Source organism: Diorhabda sublineata, chromosome 2 (genome assembly GCF_026230105.1).
Source record: "Diorhabda sublineata isolate icDioSubl1.1 chromosome 2, icDioSubl1.1, whole genome shotgun sequence".
Classification (NCBI taxonomy): Eukaryota; Metazoa; Arthropoda; class Insecta; order Coleoptera; family Chrysomelidae; genus Diorhabda; species Diorhabda sublineata.
Window position 1 is genome coordinate 41640374 of NC_079475.1, and position 21846 is coordinate 41662219.

General features: G+C 31.5%; 3 protein-coding genes across 5 annotated transcripts in view; 1 reads left to right on the forward strand and 2 right to left on the reverse strand.

The window, feature by feature from the left end:
* Positions 1-37: 37 nt before the first annotated feature.
* On the reverse strand, positions 38-7182 carry LOC130453326 (transcription initiation factor TFIID subunit 5). The gene is made up of 9 exons (XM_056792995.1): positions 6990-7182; positions 6710-6938; positions 6306-6653; positions 6036-6243; positions 5860-5979; positions 5451-5607; positions 2388-2708; positions 736-1027; positions 38-302 (listed from the first exon to the last, which is right to left on the reverse strand). The coding sequence occupies exons 1-9, from the start codon at positions 7044-7046 to the stop codon at positions 85-87; spliced, it is 1950 nt and encodes a 649-aa protein (XP_056648973.1). The 5' UTR covers positions 7047-7182; the 3' UTR covers positions 38-84.
* A 751-nt stretch (positions 7183-7933) lies between these two features.
* On the reverse strand, positions 7934-16410 carry LOC130453327 (heparin sulfate O-sulfotransferase). 2 transcript variants are annotated; one of them, XM_056792997.1, is made up of 6 exons: positions 15767-16410; positions 9150-9183; positions 8793-9087; positions 8605-8740; positions 8452-8549; positions 7934-8399 (listed from the first exon to the last, which is right to left on the reverse strand). In XM_056792997.1, exons 1-6 carry the CDS (start codon positions 15776-15778, stop codon positions 8039-8041), a joined length of 936 nt encoding a protein of 311 aa, XP_056648975.1. In that variant the 5' UTR covers positions 15779-16410; the 3' UTR covers positions 7934-8038. The 2 variants fall into 2 exon arrangements, with proteins under 2 accessions (XP_056648975.1, XP_056648974.1); XM_056792996.1 differs by lacking the exon at positions 15767-16410 and having other exon boundaries at positions 9150-9440.
* The window catches only part of LOC130453325 (myosin-VIIa-like), a 32524-nt gene continuing 20184 nt past the window's right edge, over positions 9507-21846 (forward strand). Inside the window, exons 1-9 of one of the 2 annotated variants that reach the window (XM_056792993.1) lie at positions 9507-10094; positions 11174-11434; positions 12123-12307; positions 12876-13222; positions 13282-13406; positions 15151-15286; positions 16942-17541; positions 20908-21137; positions 21198-21506. In XM_056792993.1, coding sequence (XP_056648971.1) covers positions 10068-10094; positions 11174-11434; positions 12123-12307; positions 12876-13222; positions 13282-13406; positions 15151-15286; positions 16942-17541; positions 20908-21137; positions 21198-21506 — 2220 coding nt within the window. In that variant the 5' untranslated portion in view covers positions 9507-10067. Of the gene's footprint in view, positions 10095-10390; positions 10586-11173; positions 11435-12122; positions 12308-12875; positions 13223-13281; positions 13407-15150; positions 15287-16941; positions 17542-20907; positions 21138-21197; positions 21507-21846 lie in introns of those variants that run through there. The other variant, XM_056792994.1, reaches the window with a different exon arrangement.

Sequence of the window (21846 nt, forward strand, 5' to 3'; positions counted from 1 at the left end):
ACTGAAAAAACATTTCGAAACAGTGAAATGAAACAAATATATTTATATACAAAAAATGTTTATTTACACTAAGAAAAAAGATTTTTAAGTATGTACACTATCAAAAATAGCAACGGCAATCAATAAATTTCTTCGTGTAAAATGTAAAGCTATTAGAGGTGAACTTTTTGTAGAAAAAGTTCGTAAAAGATAATTCGCACCATTTTTTACGTCAGGATTATGGGAAACGTTTACTTCTTCCGAGCTAGTTTCTTCTATCAACTTGGTGAAATCCCAAATTTTTAAAGTACAGTCCAAACCACCTACCGAATAAAAATTCTCTTAAGAAAACCACCAAAGCATATCATAAATCATGATAGTGAAGTATGTGCGATTGTTAAAGTTATTTCATTTATTAGAGGACAAAATGTATAAGGAAAGCCCTAATAGGGGGCACAATAATCTATCTACTAAAACTTTTATTAACGATGCAATTATGATATCGGAACATGGCGTAATCACCAAAAAAACAGATGGAAAGGGTATTTTTCCGTAATCACAACTTTATTTAAACAAAATAGAACAATTGGTTTAAATCTAAGGGTTCAAATGATTCATTTTACGCTCATACAGGGTATATCACAATGAGCTGTGTCCACTTTTACATCGGAAACACCTGCAGTGAATCTGGATTTTTTTATTATATATTTTTGCAAGGAAAACGATCTGAAAAGTAAAATTATTTCTTGTACATACCGGATACTAAAAGATTTCCACATCTGCTGAACGCCAAAGAATGAATGGTCTTTTCGTGGCCCGCCAACTCTGCTACCAAATGCCCGTGGGCCAAATCCCATATGAGCACTTTGTTATCTGCTCCGCCCGATGACAAATATCTTCCGCAAATGCTGAAAGCCAAAGAATAAATCGGCGACTTATGACCCGTCATAATCCGCACGTGGTTCCCGTTGGTGCAATCCCACAAACAAACCCTTCGATCGCTGGATCCCGTGGCCACGTAATTCGCGTTCGGGTGAAACTGGATACACTGTTAAAAATCGTGTAAAAAGATAAACAAATACACTGTTAAAAATCTAAACGAAGCAATAGAAAAATAAATAAATACACTGTCAAAAATTGATAATTAAATGCTTTGTTAAATGGAAACCGATTAGAATTTTGAATGAATACACTATTAAGAAGAGGTGGAAACATGTATAAATACATAATTAAAAATGGAGGAAGAGATAAGGGAAGGGATAAACGAAGCAATAAAAAAGAATGTAGTACACTGTCAAAAATCAATAATAAATACTCTCGTTACATAAAATGATTGCATAGCGCCAAAATAGAGCAGCAAATGGATAAATACACTGTAAAAAATGGATAGAAAGATAAATAACTACACTGCTAAAAAGCTAAACAGAAAAATAAACATAAATCGAGAAAAATATGCAAAAAGATATATGAATAAGTACACTGTTAGAAATCGAAAAAAAAAAAAAATTAAATGGATACACTGCTAAAAAGTTGAAAAGAAAATGAATAGAGATTAGTGGAAAACATGGAAACTGAGATAAATAAATACACCGTTAAAAATCGAGAAAAATTTGATAAACAGATGAATAATTACACTGTAAAAATCGAGAGAAAGGTAAAGAAAGACAAATACACTGTAAAAATGGAGACAAAGATAAAAAGAGACAAATACACTGTAAAAAATCGAGACAAAGATAAAGAAAGACAAATACACTGTAAAAATCGAGAAAAAGTTGAAAAAATTGATAAACATATGAATAATTACACTGTAAAAGTCGAGAGAAAGGTAAAGAAAGACAAATACACTGTAAAAATCGAGAAAAAGTTGAAAAAATTGATAAACAGATGAATAATTACACTGTAAAAATCGAGAGAAAGGTAAAGAAAGACAAATACACTGTAAAAATGGAGACAAAGATAAAAAGAGACAAAAACACTGTAAAAAATCGAGACAAAGATAAAAAGAGACAAATACACTGTAAAAATCGAGAAAAAGTTGAAAAAATTGATAAACAGATGAATAATTACACTGTAAAAGTCGAAAAAAAGGTAAAGAAATACACTGTAAAAATGGAGACAAAGATAAAAAGAGACAAATACACTGTAAAAATGGAGACAAAGATAAAAAGAGACAAATACACTGTAAAAATCGAGAAAAAGTTGAAAAAATTGATAAACAGATGAATAATTACACTGTAAAAGTCGAAAAAAAGGTAAAGAAAGACAAATACACTGTAAAAATGGGGACAAAGATAAAGAAAGACAAATATACTGTTAGAGATCGAGAGAGAGAGAGAGATAGAGATGGGGTATTATATATACAGTGTTAAAAAGACGAATAGAAGTGAAAGCGAATTGTGCGAACTTACGTCGACGTCTGAAAAATGTCCGGCAAACACCCTCAACGGTTGATAATGGTCGGTGGCCCAAAGTCTTGCGGTTTTATCGTACGATGCCGAAGCGAAATAATAACCGAGCGGTGAAAATTTAACGTCCCATACTGGAAACATGTGTCCTTTGTATACGACCAAACAACTCCATATTTGCAAGCTCCACAATCTTATTGTCGAATCTTCCGAACAACTCAACAAAAGGGTTCGATCCGGCGAAAAGGATACCGAATAAACGGGGCCGCTGTGGCCGCATAAGGTGCGCGACGTTTCGCCCGAACGTTCGTCCATCATACGTACCTGAAAGAATCCGGCGGCGGGAGGGGGACGGAGGCGATTAATAATTTATTTATTTATTTATTTTTTTCTTTAATTTTAATACAGTTTTATTTTCGAACAAATTTCATATGGGCGATTCATTATTTGACCGTGTAAAGCCAATTTTTGTCGTGGGAAAGCTATTTTTGATAAATTTTACGTCGAAAAATGCCATTTTCTTGGTCAAGTTAAACTCAAAAAATCCATTTTTACCAAACAAATCCTGTGAACACGATTTTTTGACAAAATTTAACCGAGAAAACCACTCATTTTTCTGATAAAGCCATTTTTGACCGAATTAATAGTTTTTGTCCAATTCAAACCAAAACGAATCACTTTTTGAACAAATTAATTAGAGACATGTTATTTTTTGACAAAACTAAGTTTACAAAGTCGATTTGTGATTGAATCGCATTCGAATGAGCCATTTTTTAAATAAACTGATATTAGAAAGCCATTTTGGACAATTCAAACCAATAAAATCCAATTTTGGCCAATTATAATCAATAATATCCAACATTTGACTGATTTACATCAAGAAAATCCAATTTTTGACTAATTTACACCATTAAAATCCAATTTTGGCCAATTACAACAAATAAAATCTAATTCTAACCTTTAAAATCCAATTTTGGCCAATTCTAACCAATAATATCCAACTTTTGACTGATTTACATCAAGAAAATCCAATTTTTGACTAATGTACACCAATAAAATCCAATTTTGTCCAATTATAATCAATAATATCCAACATTTGACTGATTTACATCAAGAAAATCCAATTTTTGACTAATGTACACCAATAAAATCCAATTTTGGCCAATTCTATCCAACTTTTGGCCAATTCTAACCAATAAAATCCAACTTATGGCTAAATTACATGAATAAAATTCAATTTTTGACCGATTTACACAAATATAATCTAATTTTTACCAATTCTAATCAAAAAAATCCAATTTTTGACTAATTTACACCAATAAAATTCAATTTTTGACCGATTTACACAAATATAATCTAATTTTTACCAATTCTAATCAAAAAAATCCAATTTTTGACTAATTTACACCAATAAAATCCAATTTTGTCCAATTATAATCAATAATATCCAACTTTTCACTGATTTACATCAAGAAAATCCAATTTTTGACTAATGTACACCAATAAAATCCAATTTTGGCCAATTCTATCCAACTTTTGGCCAATTCTAACCAATAAAATCCAACTTATGGCTAAATTACATGAATAAAATTCAATTTTTGACCGATTTACACAAATATAATCTAATTTTTACCAATTCTAATCAAAAAAATCCAATTTTTGACTAATTTACACCAATAAAATTCAATTTTTGACCGATTTACACAAATATAATCTAATTTTTACCAATTCTAATCAAAAAAATCCAATTTTTGACTAATTTACACCAATAAAATCCAATTTTGACCAATTCTAACCAATAATATCCAACTTTTCACTGATTTACATCAAGAAAATCCAATTTTTGACTAATTTACACCATTAAAATCCAATTTTGGACAATTACAACAAATAAAATTCAATTCTAACCTTTAAAATCCAATTTTGGCCAATTCTAACCATTAAAATCCAACTTTAACTGATTTTCATTAACAAAATCCAATTTTTGACTAATTTGCACCAATAAAATCTAGCTTTTAGTTAATTTACGTCAATCAAATCCAATTCTAACCAATAAAATCCAACTTTTAGCTAATTTACATCGATCAAATCTAATTTTGACCAATTCTCACTTATTAATTAGAATTCGGCCACTCATAACTAATAAAATCCATTTTTGGCCAATTCTAACCAATTAAATCCAATTTGGGCCAATGCTGACCAATAAAATACAACTTTTGACTGATTTAAATCAAGACAAATTCAATTTTTGACCAAATTAATATTAGAAAATTATTTTTTCACCAAACTAAACTTACATAACCAATTTGTGCCCCAATCACACTTGGACGAGCCAGTTTTTAACTAAATTAATTTTATGAAAATCCCTTTGTGGCCAAATTAATATCAGAAAAACCATTTTAACCAATTTAATGTGATAAAGTCCCACTTTTTTACCAGATTGAACCCAGAAAAATAATTTTTTGGGCATATTCATATTAGTTAAGCTGTTCGAACCAATTCAAACTTATAAAATCCACATTTTGATATCATTGAAATCGAAAACATCACTTTTTGAACAAATTTATATTAGACAAGTGATTTTTTTAGAAAATTAATATGAAAAAAGCCAATTTTCAGTTATATTTCACTCATAAAACCAAAGAGCTAATTTGTGACGAAATCAAACTTAGAAAATACAACTTTGACAAATTTAAATAAAATAAATATAATTTTTTGGCCAAACTGACCATTTTTTGAATGAATTAAACTTTTATAATCCAATTTTAAACCAAATTGAACTTAGAAAAACGAAATTTGACAAATTTAAATTAAGAAAAACCAACTAAGTTTACTTAGAATCGCTGAAAGGCAATTTTTATCAATTTTCGATCAAACTTCACCAGAAAAAAAAATTTTATCGAATATAATTGAAATTAAACTGAAAAACAAACATTTTTTATCAAACTCAAATTGTAAGAATTCAATTTTTGATTAGATTTAACTTGAAAAACCATATTTTGACTCAATGCCAGAAATGCTTCCATAAAAACAAAATTGAAACATATTCAAAAAGAGATAACTTACCAAAACATCTTCAGCTTCAATATTAACTTCTTCTAGCTGCTCTGTACTTTTCATAGCCTTCAATTTCTGCGGTACAAGCGTCCAAACTTTCACTATGGAATCATTGAAACCTACCGCAACCATACTGGAATCCTCTGTAATTTCCGCACAACAAACTCTAACAAATATACAAAAAAAACCCATTCAAACAACAAATAACTAAAAAAATTATAAATAACACAATGGTATACACCTAAAGTGTATTATTTATAAAAAACCTCATTAAAAGATTTGGAATGTGGATACTGCAGAAGAAAAAAAATCCTTAGAAAAGCTGGAACAGAACAATACCTATTTGATACATAGAAAAACATAGAGACTAAAAAAATGATTTAACCACCTAACAATTGCTGTATAAAGACATACTCACGAGTAATTAGCATTAAGTAGAGTATAGCAACAACAAGATGGTAAAGAATCTCCACCTAAAGTAACCCTCTTTGAAATCTCTCTGTTTGCCTTAAATTTTTCAGCTCGATCATTATCTTTCCTACAATGTCAATATATTTTAGTGGAAGTAAATTTTATTACTTCTGAGTTAAATACCATTCTGGAGCAGGTATTCTGTCAGGTGGTGGAGCATTGGGATCTGATTTCGTCTTTTTCGAAAACATAGGATCTTTTTTAGCCTTTTTCTTTTTAGGTTTATCAGGATTATCCTGATCGGCACCTTCTTCCTCCTCCTCTAAAGGAGCAGCGATCGTAATTGGATCAGGACCTTTTGGGATCCCATAATATACCTTCGTTTTATTGTCTAAATAAAAAAAGTTGAAATAAAAGATAAAATTTATTTTTTTTTTTTTGGTAAAAACTCACGTTTGGATATTTCACCCCCCATAGATCCAGCAGTAGCATCAATTTGCGCTTTATTCCTTGCTACACCTTCATACATATCAAAGTAGAGGTGATCTTGGATAATATTTAACAATATAGTCGATTTTTTTTCATTTAAATGTCTTTTTAATAACGATAATGTATCTCGGGATATTCTAATGACGAATTGATTTGATTTGAAAGTTTCAACTATTTCGCTCCCATTCATATGCTCCTTTTTCATTATCATTGCTAATTTTTTTAAATCTTCTTGGTAATAATAATCTTGTTCGGGACCGAATTTTTTCATCAATTCTATAGCTTTTGACGGGTGGTTATTATACACTAACTCTATATAAAAAAAAATGAATTTAAAATATACTAATTATAATAAACAACTTAACAACCTAAATACATGTGGACCAAAACTGGAAACAATATAGATCCCAATTCATGTTTGTATATATCTAAAGAATTCTCAACGAATTTCTTAAGATCGGAATAAGCTGTCTCGTAAGCTTCTGGGTCTCCGTCACTTTTATAACCTGTTAAAACATTATTAACGTCCGTATCTTCCTTCAATTCTTCATTATATTCGGTAAGATTAGCTTCTTTTCGAAGAAGTTCCTCCGTACCCTAAACAAAATTCGTTATAATAAAAAAACTAATTATCATTGTTGGTCTCACCTTTAAGTTATATTTTTTTAGTACTTGGAGGACAGCAGATAATTGATTTTTGTCCATTTTAAAAAATTATTATAACAACATAAGCAGCTTGTTTATTTTCATATGAATGAAGTTGGCTGCAAACAATGTCAACGTAAATGACAGTTGTCAAATTGATGTTTTTAATTGCTGATAGATGTCATTATACTAAATTACAAAAATTTCTGTATTCTAATTGATAAAAAGTACAAAATACTCCACGAATCAGATCCAAGCCAATAAAATCGATTCAATTTAATCAGAATTAATACAATCCGAACAAAGAGAGTGGTTATTATCTCTCTATTAGCACTTGAATATGATCTCATACCTCGCTCTCTCTCTATCTTCAATATCAACTCTATGATTGCAATATATTTTATGCATTAGAGGTAGGACTAACCACGTAACTGTCGAAATTGATGTTACCTCACTTTAAACACGACGATTTGGAAAACTCTGAAAATACCGTTATTAAAAAATGTCGAAATGTAGCTGATGCAGCTGAAATTAAAGAAAAAACTGGAATAGTACCTTAGCTATTCAATATATTGAAAAGCAAATAATAATTTATAGGACGCGAAAGGTACAATATGCTCCACAAAACGAATCTAAGTCAATAAATTGATTAAACGAATTGGCAAGCACATTTAACAAAGATCTTCTATTTAAGAAGAATCGATTGAATCAGTTCAGAGAGCTGTTAGCAAATGAACTAACTCACTCTATCTTTAATATTATTCTATGGTAGCATTATATTTTATGCGTTAGAGATGGGAGTAACTGGTAACGGTTATCGAACTGCCGATGTTACATCATCCTGTATGTTTAGGATACAAATGTTTGAATATCTTTGAAGGATAATGGGTTTGATTGGATGTTTTTTTATGGGAAAAATACATTATTGGAATATAATGAAACAAAAATTAGTATTAAGACATTTTATTTTGATTTTGAAATGAAATTGCAATCGAAAATAAGTTCATATATTACAGGTATATAAAATATATGTTTGGCATAAATTTGAGATTTTACACCTTGGGTCTGATTTTTTCGTACATCACAACTTGCCCTTTATTTTTCATAATAAATTTTTTAACAAAATTGAATTGGTCTAGAGCGAAATCATAAAATTCGTTTTCCATTTGCCAAACGGTGCTAGTTTTGATTTTTTCCAGAGTTTCTTCCGACGGTAGATCTTTTTGAACAGTTTGCCTCAAATGAGATCTATTGCTATGCTGGAAATGGTCAGTAGCACCCTTAAAAAATCTCGGAAGAGATAATTCAAGTAGTTGTATGAATTCTTCAAGTTGTTCCGTTAGTCCTACTAGAAAATAATTGTTGATTAGATTCTTTTTGGCCTCATTCAAAGCCCATTTGTTCCCAGGTTTCCTGAAATTTAAAACCTAACACGTTTCCAATAAAATATAATTCATTTACTCACCAACAATTGGCGGCGTGTCCACAAAAAAACGGGATTTGCAACCACATATTGTTAGGATCACATTCGGGTAGTTGCTTATTTACACACTCCTCAAAAGTCTAAAAATTACATTGATATTAAATCGTTAGAAATTTGAAAAATCAATTTTCTCACCATGGTGTTTCCATGTTTTTTCCTTATTAAATATGGCCTATAATTATCCCCATATCTTACAAAATAATAATACGAAATAAACCTATCTAATGGTTTACGAATCAGATTTATAAACAAAGGTTTAGACGCACCAAATCTAAAAATTTCAAATATTTATAATACTAAATAAATATATCAACAATACTTACTTGGAAAAATCAAAAAACGCGAAATGTCCATGATACAATGCAGGTTTTATACTCCTCCAATTAGTTACATTGTGAATAAACTTGATTTGATTTTCTAACGTTACGGTATGACTATTAGCACTAATATTCACATGCAAAACATGAAATTTATTTTTTTTACACAAATCGTAAGCTACACCTACGAAGCTTGTAGAACCGGTCTTAGGTACACGATTATATAAAATAACCAAATCTTTATCTTCTATAATATTTTTTTCGGTACGTAATATAACTTCATTTCGATTTTGATTCGATTCTACGAAAAATAATCAAATATTTATTAAAATTTGAATGAATCGTAATCATACGACTCCTTACCTAACTGTTCTAGTTTATCTTGTAATTTCGTAAGCTGAAATTGATATAATACAGCTAGAGATCCAAATAAGAGTACAATAATCAAAACATAACCTAATTTTAAAGGTATGGACATAATTTATTAACAACGAGATATCGGAGATCTATTTTTAGCGTACAATATTCCACAAGTGTTCATTATAGTTTACGTTGTTTTTTTATTCGATCAAAATGTAAATTATTTACATAAAATCCATTCAAACCTTCTATACTATTAGGAATTCACGATACACCCGTCTTTCAGGTGGTTGGGTAATAAGTAGGCGCTACTCAACATATTTTTATTAAAATAAATAATTTAATAATATTTATATATATTTTTATTAGATAAAGACACAAATTATTTATGAATTTACTATAAAATTCATTTAGAAACTCAAACTATAACTATAAATGATAATTTAGTTAAAATGTTTTATATTCCCGACTCGTCGATTATTAATAATTTCCATTGAAATGTCATTTATAAAAGTTGCAGTTTTTACTAGTAGATGACGCTAACGTAAAAATTAGTTTCTACATTACTAAGTTCTAAAAGGTAGCGCAAATTATCGATTCTATTTAATCAATACCATCTTCGTTATCTTAATGAATTCGTAGAACCTTTATTATTTTAAAAGTTTCACTACTATTACTTTCAATCTGAACGAGATTTATGACAAATAATTGCGACCAAGAATTAAGACAAACAACGAGATAACATTTTTTTTCGTTATCGATATTAGTAATTATATTTTATCAATAATCCTTTACGGGAGATAATTCGTCTGATAACTATATAGTACATGAATTAGTTATAAAATATATTACGCAAAATTGTAGTCTAAAAATATTGGTGAACAATAAGATTGTGGAAAAGTTTCATACTAAGCAACCATTATGGCTAATAAGCCTAGGTTGGTTGTGGTGAGTATTTGTAATGAAAATTAAAGACACAAAAAGCTTTTATTATTAAATATTTCAAATATACAGTATTTGGTAATTACTTGCATTATGACGTTTTTTAAATTGTTAGCTTTTACCCTTTTTTTCTTCTTTAAATTAGTCTACTTTTATTCTACTTTTTTAATAAAATAATTAAATTTTATATATATATTTTTTCAATAATCAGATACGAAAATGATTAATTTAACATGATTTATATTAGTAAAATACATTAAATTTCACCTGTGTGCTAAAATATTTACACACTTGTTTGGTATAAAAGATTCGGTTATTAATCAATAGTGGCTTGAAGGCCAATGGATGATAGACCTCTCACAAAAAAGAAGATGACACTATCAAAACATATAAGAGCTTTATTAGAATTACAGAATTGAAAAAAATTATAATGAAACTAATGAAATTCATTAGTCGTAGTTTTCCAATTACTTTTCTGTACACATATTTAAAAAAAGGTAATTTAAAATCTGGCGCCTTTACCACTTTCTACTGTCGTTATGTAATATACTATTTTTTTTATTATATTGACTCTAAAATCTCCCACTTGGGATGTTTTGAATTAATTTAATAAATATAAACATATTTTGAATGTTTTTAATGTAATAAGCATAGTAGGGGTCTATTTAATCCACATTTTTTGCGTTGAAAATATTCAACTATGATAAAATCTTCATTCAATCAGTAACCTTATCTTTGTAATTTGAAGCTTTGATATGATAAGATATATTATCCAAAACAAAAGGCGTTCTTATATGAAAACAAAAATATGTGATTATTATATTTACTAGGTAAAATAAGACTTTGAATATTTTTTATTTTCAATCTATTTTTTTTTTTTGGAAAAAATACAATATTTTTAAACTCATTTTATGAATAAATATTTATCATAAGTGTACAAGGAACTTCGAGAATACGTATCTTAGATTATTTCATTAACATATTGCAAAATATTATTTAAAAAAAAAGGCTTAAACTTGAAACAGTGGATCATAGGAAACTAGCGGGCAAATTATTCAAACTAATCAAGTATTTGCATGTTTTAGGGTGATTATATATGGGTAAAACCTGTGGGTAATGGGGAATTCGACATACCCATTGGTTGTAAAATAGTAGGCGTAGAATCTAATAGAGTTAGAGTCCTAGACGATGACTGCAAAGAAAGTTACGTCTCCATTCAACAAGTCATCAAAACTATGCATATATCTTCTATTGATGGAGTGGAGGATATGATAAATTTGGGGGATTTACAGGAATATGCCATTTTGAGAAATCTACATAAACGATATAGAGAAAAATTGATTTATGTAAGTGAGAGATGCAAAGGTATCGCCATGTCTGTTAAAAAATCCAAAATTTTTAATTTTCATCCAATTAAAAGGCACTTTATATGAGATAATCGAATTCTTCAATAAATTCTGCGCATTTTTCATTCCACAATATCAAATCTAACTGTTCAAATAAGAGATAGGGGAGAGTGGGAACTTTTATTATGAGAAAAATATTGTAAGTCCGGTTCTGTTCAGCCGATTTTCATAACCTCGATGTTGTTCGAAAGAACTTTCGTCTAGTAACACAAAATATATAAATTTGAGCAATTTTATTAGTAATATGAATGCTAGAGGGCGTCGCTTCATATATTATACATATTGTGATTTTTCTTCATCAAAAATAGTTAAAAATAGATCGAATAATAAATGACATTGACAGAATGAATGACTGATCAGTTTAATTATTATCAGGAGTACCAAAATAACCGTAGATACAACAGATTCCCCCAGATTAAACCATAGATCAATTTCTGATCAGTATCACATTCAGTTAATTCGTATTAACCAATATCTTCTTCTTTTTTTCTGTAGCAGCTTCAGTTAGAAGAAGAAGTTAACGAGTTCGAATGTTTCGATAAATTATTAAATTTTAGTTTTGGATCTGATCTACTTAGCGCACTCGCTTTAGGGTTGAAAATAATCGGAAAATTTATTTATTTTTTAGACTTATACAGGATCGATGTTAATAGCGATAAATCCTTACGAGATTTTACCGATATATACAAATGCCGTTATCAGTACTTACAAAGGTAAAAGAATGGAGGAGATGCCTCCACATATTTTCGCAGTCGGAGATAACAGCTACAACAACATGATAACAACCAAAAAAGATCAATGTATTGTCATAAGGTAGGTAACCTGAAGTTTTCCCTACTGATTTTACCACCTCAAAGTTTTCCTCTCAAGTTCATCCTAGCAGAAACGTCGACATCTTGTAAATAACACCGTACAGTACCGGTATCCGGTATGTGGACGAGTATTATGAAGAAATTTCCGCCGATGGAACTGGAGTAAGAAACGACGCGACGTGATTGTTTTAATAGAAACCGATTCGATTTTTACTTCTATTGAAATCTCGTTTAAACTTCCCGTTTTAAGCAATTCTTCGCGGCTAGGTCTTCTGTAGACTCGTCCTCTTCTATCTCCAAAACGGAGCTTCATCGATCGTAATTATTTGGTAAATCGTAGACTAGCTGCTGGGGTTAATTTGGAACCAGTAGGAGACGTCTTAAGTCTTCTTCTAATTGTTCAGCATCTCATTTCCATTATTTGAGTTTCAATGGGTTCTCGTTGGACTTGAACACCAGTGAGGATCCATTCTTTTGGTGAAAGAATGGCGTTATGATGTCTTGAGGTGGTAGCTTTAACGAAACCTCCCTTTATTGTTTTTGTTTTTATTATAATTTGATTGTTTTAGCGGGGAAAGTGGTGCGGGTAAAACGGAAAGTACTAAATTGATTTTACAGTATTTAGCATCGACTAGCGCCCAACATACGTGGATAGAGCAACAAATTTTGGAAGCTAATCCGATTTTGGAGGCGTTCGGTAACGCTAAGACAGTTAGGAACGATAATTCGTCACGTTTCGGAAAATATATCGATATTAAATTCAACAAAGCGGGCGCTATACAGGGAGCTACCATCGAACAATACCTTCTGGAGAAAAGTCGAATAATATCCCAGAACGAAGGCGAAAGGAATTATCATATATTTTATAGTATGTTAGCTGGAATGGGCAAGGAGAAGAAGAAAGCTCTCGATTTAGGTAGGGAAATTTATAAATTACGTAAGGAATTTGCGGGAAACTGTGCGGTGTATTTATAGGGAATCCTGAATCCTACGAATACTTAAAACACGGCAGGACTTTCACTTGTGATGGTAGAAACGAACAAGCTGAATGGTCGGATATCATTAACGCTTTCAAGGTGCTCAATTTTACCGATAAAGAGGTAATTCAAAGTTTTATCACATCCATTTTGATATAGAGTCGATTTAGAGAAATTTTCAGCACTTCCAATCATTATTTTCGTAAAAAACAAATGGAAATAACAAATAGAGCGGTAATTCCAATTTTGCAGCACTTTATTATCATCTCTAATGTTGTTGATTGCTTCTGATGCGATCTCATAGTTCTCCCAGTGCTTTTCTAAATATTTCATCGGAGAAAACGTTGAAAAGGAAAGGCGACTGTCGCACAACTCTCTTGAGACCAATTTCTCCGATGAAAATTCTTTTTTCCATTAATAAAAAGCTTCTGATGCAATCTCATAGTTCTCCCAGTGCTTTTCTAAATATTTCATCGGAGAAAACGTTGAAAAGGAAAGGCGACTGTCGCACAACTCTCTTGAGACCAATTTCACCGATGAAAATTATCTTTTCCATCAATAAAAAGCTTCTGATGCGATCTCCTAGTTCTCCCAGTGCTTTTCTAAATATTTCATCGGAGAAAACGTTGAAAAGGAAAGGCGACTGTCGCACAACTCTCTTGAGACCAATTTCTCCGATGAAAATTCTTTTTTCCATTAATAAAAAGCTTCTGATGCAATCTCATAGTTCTCCCAGTGCTTTTCTAAATATTTCATCGGAGAAAACGTTGAAAAGGAAAGGCGACTGTCGCACAACTCTCTTGAGACCAATTTCTCCGATGAAAATTCTTTTTTCCATTAATAAAAAGCTTCTGATGCGATCTCATAGTTCTCCCAGTGCTTTTCTAAATATTTCATCGGAGAAAACGTTGAAAAGGAAAGGCGACTGTCGCACAACTCTCTTGAGACCAATTTCTCCGATGAAAATTCTTTTTTCCATTAATAAAAAGCTTCTGATGCGATCTCATAGTTCTCCCGGTGCTTTTCTAAATATTTCATCGGAGAAAATGTTGAAAAGGAAAGGCGACTGTCGCACAACTCTCTTGACACCAATTTCACCGATGAAAATTATCTTTTCCATCAATAAAAAGGTTTCTAAGAAGGTATAAAGTTTCTATTTGTTGTTAAACGTTGTTCGAACGTGATTCCCGGTCCCATTTTACATTTACTGCGGTTCGAAGATACGTAAAAGTTTCTATCGGATCTACATCTTGATCTTTCATCGTTAAACCCGTTGGAAATTGATGATTTTTGTTAATAATCATGTTTGGTTCTCGATATTTCTTGCACAATAGTTTGTAGTTCTTCATATTATCATCTCTAATGTTGATTGCTTCTGATGCCATCTGACCTCGATGCATTTTTTATGTTTTACCTTATCGAAAGCCTTGGAAGAATCGATAAAGCACAAGTGTACGAGAATCTGTAGGTTTGTTTCACATTTTGCGTATAATTTTGGTAAAAACTTTGGTTATGTGGTTTATCAAGCTTATTAATTTCAATATTTCATCCTGTATGTTGTCGGGACCCGGTTTTTCGTCAAGTTTTAAAGACCACTACCTCGGATCCTAGAATTGAGGTCCCAGGCTATTTGGTTTGTTTTTAATTGTCGATTCACTAACCTTCTTATACTTGAACACACTGTATATACCACCACTACACATTGTTCGATTATGTTATTATGAATTTCTTGGTATTTTATTTGATTTTTTGGTATAATACAAGAAAAAATCGTAATCTAAATATAATTCGATGTTTTCCGTGGTATATAGCCAGGAGAGTGGTTGTTTTTTTCCCGAAAAACGGATTTTTCTTTTGTTATTTATAGGTTGACGATATTTTTAATCTATTGTCTGTTATTCTACATTTGGGAAATTTGAAATTTAAATCTGGAACACTAGCACATTCGGAAAGTTCTGAATTGGCAGATGCAGGTGCTGGAGAAACAATTTCCGTACTTTTAGGTACGTATTAACATTCAAAATAACCATTTTTATACATGAAATAATCATTTCGAAGCTCCACTTTTGAAAAAAACAACTTTGTATTATTTTATTATTACCATAACCTAATTTCGCGGTAATTCTCACCAACAACTAATATATTCTCAAAAAACTAAATATTTTGAATATTATTATACTTACACTATTATATCATTAAAAACATGATTATTATAATTCCCAAGAAAATGTTTTTTTAAAAAACAAAATGGTTTCAAATATTCATAACATTGTGTGCATATCTGCCAGAACAACTAAATTTATTGACGAGGTATAATTTTATTACAACCTTTTATTATAAACAAACTCATTTTAAGGTTATTTATTAATCCCCAATAAAATTAAACTTTTTCAAATTTTTAATATGCATAACAAACATTAAATAAATTTATAATTAACGTCAAAATGTCATTCCAAATATCAAATTAATTCTGTTTACTTTACCTTAATCTCCATATTACTTCTAAAGTTTGGCAACGCTGTTTAAATGTGACCTCGTCGACCCGTTCCGTGACGTGCATCAATTTTTTCATTGTATATTCGCGACAAACTTTAATAGAGGTGGGAAACAAAGCAACAATATAAATCAATTTTGTTGTTTTATAACAATAGAAGTGAAATTTTACTAAAGTTAAAGGTGATTTTCTAAGATAAAAACAACCACACATCACCAAGGTACACTTCGAAAACGATAAAATAGTGGTAAAAATTGTAGTGTATATACTACCACATCATTCAGATTAATTTTTAACTCACGTGGCTGGGAAATTAGACCTGACGCTTTTATATACAAACTTTTATATGTCCCGCTTTAAAAACAGCTTCACTTTCTTTTAGTAGTGTACTTCTGGTGCCAACTAATTTCACAATGTTAAAAAGGGTTATTTTCGTCATTTTTAGACAGATTTTTAAACACTACTTTTTGTTTTAACCACACAAACACGTTTAGGAAATAACGGAAATCACAAAAATAAAAAAAAATCTTTTTAAAATCACTAAAAACACATAAAAAACTAAAGATTATATATAACTACAGATTATAATGTTGCCCACCGCCATAGAATACATTTTGAGCGCCATCTAGTGACACGTGATTTTCGATGTCAAAAGAAAATTAGATTGTTACCTAAGGTTAATTCTACTTAATAACGACTAATTTTTATCAAGAATTAATTGATTAAGATTTATTGTTAATAAAAAGTATCAAATTTTTCTTAAATACCCAACAATTGTTTCAATGTTTAGTAAAATTTGAATCCAGTACAAATGCGCGGGAACATTTTTGTTTTGATTATCAACAGATGTACAGAGTTCAATTTGATATAAATACCAGTGTTATTTTTTTTTTTTTTAAAAACTTTCAAACTTGTCGATTAATATCAAATAATGTATACAGGATGTCCTAATTTATATCGTTAATTATATTAAATGGAAAATAAAATAAATTATTGGATTTGTTTATAGTTTATCAATTGACGTCATGACTATAAAGCAAAATGGCGTCGAATTCGGCGCGAAATTTAAAAACGTACATTATAGATTTTTAAAGATTTACACGTTACGAAATACAAAAATTATACGATGCGTCTCGAAAATATGAGTGCAGTGTGTATTTTTAGGTGTAAATAAATATGATTTGAACGAAGCTTTGACCAAGAGATCAATCTACGCTCAAGGCGAACAAATTACCGCAAACCTGACCAAGGAGCAGGCTTCGGATTCGCGTCACGCATTCGTAAAAGGAATTTACGGTCAATTATTTGTCTTCATAGTAGATAAAATCAACGGCGTGATATCTCTGAATAAAAAGATAAGTAAAGCGAGCATAGGCGTGCTGGATATATTCGGTTTCGAGAATTTCAATATAAACAGCTTCGAACAAACGTGTATTAATTACGCCAACGAGAATCTTCAACAGTTTTTCGTCAGACACATATTCAAATTAGAGCAGGAGTATTATAACAAAGAGGGGATAAGTTGGGCGAACATAACCTTTAATGATAACCAGACCATTTTGGATCTTATCGGTATGAAACCGTTGAATATTTTCTCGTTGATGGATGAGGAATCCAAGTTTCCGAAAGGGACCGATTTTTCGTTTTTGACCAAGTTGCACAAACAACATGGCAATCATTCCAATTATTCCAAACCGAAAAGTGAAATGACGCCCGCATTTGGTATCAAACATTTTGCTGGGGAGGTGTTCTACGACGTCGAGGGTGAGTATTCATTTATAGACAAGTTTTTCAATAGGATAGTTTCATTTCATAACCATTTTTATGCAACAATATCCCTTTGGTCTCAATATAGGATTTCATTTCAACGATTATTCCTTCGGATGTTTAATATTTCTTCCATTATAGCACTTTTTCAGGTCTAAAAGTCACCAATAGTACCTGAGAGCTAGATCTGGCGAATGTGGTGGCGCGATATTGGTGAAATATGATGTTTCTTCTTCTTTATAGCGTTCCCATGCTCAAATATCGATGTAAAACGTATAAAGACATCCGTGAGACGGTTTTATAGAATTTTTTCAGGTCTAAAAGTCACCAATAGTACCTGACAGCTAGATCTGGCGAATATGGTGGCGCGATATTGGTGAAATATGATGTTTCTTCTTCTTTATAGCGTTCCCATGCTCGTAAAACGTATAAAATCTTCCATGAGACGGTTTTATAGCATTTTTTCAGGACTAAAAGTCACCAATAGTACCTGAGAGCTAGATCTGGCGAATATGGTGGCGCGATATTGGTGAAATATGATGTTTCTTCTTCTTTATAGCGTTCCCATGCTCAAATATCGATGTAAAACGTATAAAGACATCAATGTGACGGTTTTATAGCATTTTTTCAGGTCTAAAAGTCACCACCAGTACCTGAGAGCTAGATCTGGCGAATATGGTGGCGCGATATTGGTGAAATATGATGTTTCTTCTTCTTTATAGCGTTCCCATGCTCAAATATCGATGTAAAACGTATAAAGACATCCGTGAGACGGTTTTATAGAATTTTTTCAGGTCTAAAAGTCACCAATAGTACCTGACAGCTAGATCTGGCGAATATGGTGGCGCGATATTGGTGAAATATGATGTTTCTTCTTCTTTATAGCGTTCCCATGCTCGTAAAACGTATAAAATCTTCCATGAGACGGTTTTATAGCATTTTTTCAGGACTAAAAGTCACCAATAGTACCTGAGAGCTAGATCTGGCGAATATGGTGGCGCGATATTGGTGAAATATGATGTTTCTTCTTCTTTATAGCGTTTCCATGCTCAAATATCGATGTAAAACGTATAAAGACATCAATGTGACGGTTTTATAGCATTTTTTCAGGTCTAAAAGTCACCACCAGTACCTGAGAGCTAGATCTGGCGAATATGGTGGCGCGATATTGGTGAAATATGATGTTTCTTCTTCTTTATAGCGTTTCCATGCTCAAATATCGATGTAAAACGTATAAAGACATCCGTGAGACGGTTTTATAGAATTTTTTCAGGTCTAAAAGTCACCAATAGTACCTGAGAGCTAGATCTGGCGAATATGGTGGCGCGATATTGGTGAAATATGATGTTTCTTCTTCTTTATAGCGTTCCCATGCTCAAATATCGATGTAAAACGTATAAAGACATCCGTGAGACGGTTTTATAGAATTTTTTCAGGTCTAAAAGTCACCAATAGTACCTGACAGCTAGATCTGGCGAATATGGTGGCGCGATATTGGTGAAATATGATGTTTCTTCTTCTTTATAGCGTTTCCATGCTCAAATATCGATGTAAAACGTATAAAGACATCCGTGAGACGGTTTTATAGAATTTTTTCAGGTCTAAAAGTCACCAATAGTACCTGAGAGCTAGATCTGGCGAATATGGTGGCGCGATATTGGTGAAATATGATGTTTCTTCTTCTTTATAGCGTTCCCATGCTCAAATATCGATGTAAAACGTATAAAGACATCAATGTGACGGTTTTATAGCATTTTTTCAGGTCTAAAAGTCACCACCAGTACCTGAGAGCTAGATCTGGCGAATATGGTGGCGCGATATTGGTGAAATATGATGTTTCTTCTTCTTTATAGCGTTTCCATGCTCAAATATCGATGTAAAACGTATAAAGACATCCGTGAGACGGTTTTATAGAATTTTTTCAGGTCTAAAAGTCACCAATAGTACCTGAGAGCTAGATCTGGCGAATATGGTGGCGCGATATTGGTGAAATATGATGTTTCTTCTTCTTTATAGCGTTCCCATGCTCAAATATCGATGTAAAACGTATAAAGACATCAATGAGACGGTTTTATAGAATTTTTTCAGGTCTAAAAGTCACCAATAGTACCTGAGAGCTAGATCTGGCGAATATGGTGGCGCGATATTGGTGAAATATGATGTTTCTTCTTCTTTATAGCGTTCCCATGCTCAAATATCGATGTAAAACGTATAAAGACATCAATGAGATGGTTTTATAGAATTTTTTCAGGTCTAAAAGTCACCAATAGTACCTGAGAGCTAGATCTGGCGAATGTGGTGGCGCGATATTGGTGAAATATGATGTTTCTTCTTCTTTATAGCGTTCCCATGCTCAAATATCGATGTAAAACGTATAAAGACATCAATGAGACGGTTTTATAGCATTTTTTCAGGTCTAAAAGTCACCAATAGTACCTGAGTGCTAGATCTGGCGAATATGGTGGCGCGATATTGGTGAAATATGATGTTTCTTCTTCTTTATAGCGTTTCCATGCTCAAATATCGATGTAAAACGTATAAAGACATCCATGAGACGGTTTTATAGAATTTTTTCAGGTCTAAAAGTCACCAATAGTACCTGACAGCTAGATCTGGCGAATATGGTGGCGCGATATTGGTGAAATATGATGTTTCTTCTTCTTTATAGCGTTCCCATGCTCAAATATTGATGTAAAACGTATAAAGACATCAATGAGACGGTTTTATAGAATTTTTTCAGGTCTAAAAGTCACCAATAGTACCTGAGAGCTAGATCTGGCGAATATGGTGGAGCGATATTGGTGAAATATGATGTTTCTTCTTCTTTAAAGCTCAAATATTGGTATAAAATATATGAAGACAGCTTTTTGATGTCTTAATTCAACTATGAGGTTTTCCAACACGATTTTCTGATGTAACTGCGTTCTTTAGACGTTCTGAACGATTACCGTGGTTATACGGCTACGTTTCATCTCCTCATATTAATCAATGATGGTTGATTTTTCTGTAAAACCATCGCAGAATATTTGTTCCAAATGGAATAATTATAAACTGTCATTTTGTTAAGATAATTCGCTTTTGATTTGGAGTTATTAATTGCTATGAGTCCGCTTGTCTGTTTACATTCGTCTTATTTAGCAGATTTAGCACCGTGTGACTTCTGGCTCTTCCTGAAACCGACTGATGAAAGACATTTTTAAAGTTGAATGCCCAACTTGTTTATCACACCTCGTATTCTATTTTTGTGTATTTCGAACAATTAATTTGTTTTTTTTTTTTCTGTAGTTTTTGTGTTGTTTTCGTTGGTTTTATTTATTTTGAAAAAATTAATTATTTAAAGCGGGGGTTCAATTTTCGTTACAGGATTTTTGGAAAAGAATAGAGACTCTTTCAGTCACGATTTACTTAAACTCATGTTAAAATCTCAAAACCCGATGTTTAAAAATTTATTTAAAAAAGAATTAGACACGAACTTGAAGAAAACACTGTCGTCACAATTTCGAACGTCTTTGGATCAATTAATGAAAACCTTAGAAACTTGCCATCCGTTTTTCGTGAGATGCATCAAACCGAATCACAACAAAAAACCTCAGGTACCTATTTACAAAGAGATGTGCGGACATTTTCGACTGAAAAGTTCATTTTTTTTACAGGAATTTGATAAACTGCTGTGTACAAGACAGCTTCGCTATTCGGGAATGATGGAAACCGCCAAAATCCGCCAAGCAGGTTACCCCATTAGATACAATTACATAGAATTCGTCGATAGGTTCCGATATCTCTGTAAAAATATAAAACCTTCTTACAAGGGCGATTGCAAAAATTCATCAGCTAGTATTTTGAAAAACGTTTTCAAGGATAACGTACAATATCAGCTGGGAAACACAAAGGTTTTTTTGAAACAACACGAAAATGAGTATCTGGAACAACAAAGGAACATAGTTTTGGATAAAGCAATTACGGTCAGTATACAGTGTGTTCTTATACTTACTCAGATGTCATGATCCGTATTATACCCAACTTTCTTTATTTCTTTGTTAATCTTTCCGTTTAAATCCTTTCTAATCTCTTGGTAACCTTATTTCAACTTTCTTCGTTTATTAAATTACCATAAGTCCTTCTAATTTTTCAGATGTTGAAGATTCAGGTTATACCCTATTTTAATTTTTTTCGTATTAATATTTTCATTCAAATCCTTTCTAATATCTTTTTTTATCTAATTCTAATACTTACAAGGGTTATTTGACAAGAATAGAACGTATTCTTGTTGATAATATTACATACACTAACATCATGTTTCCA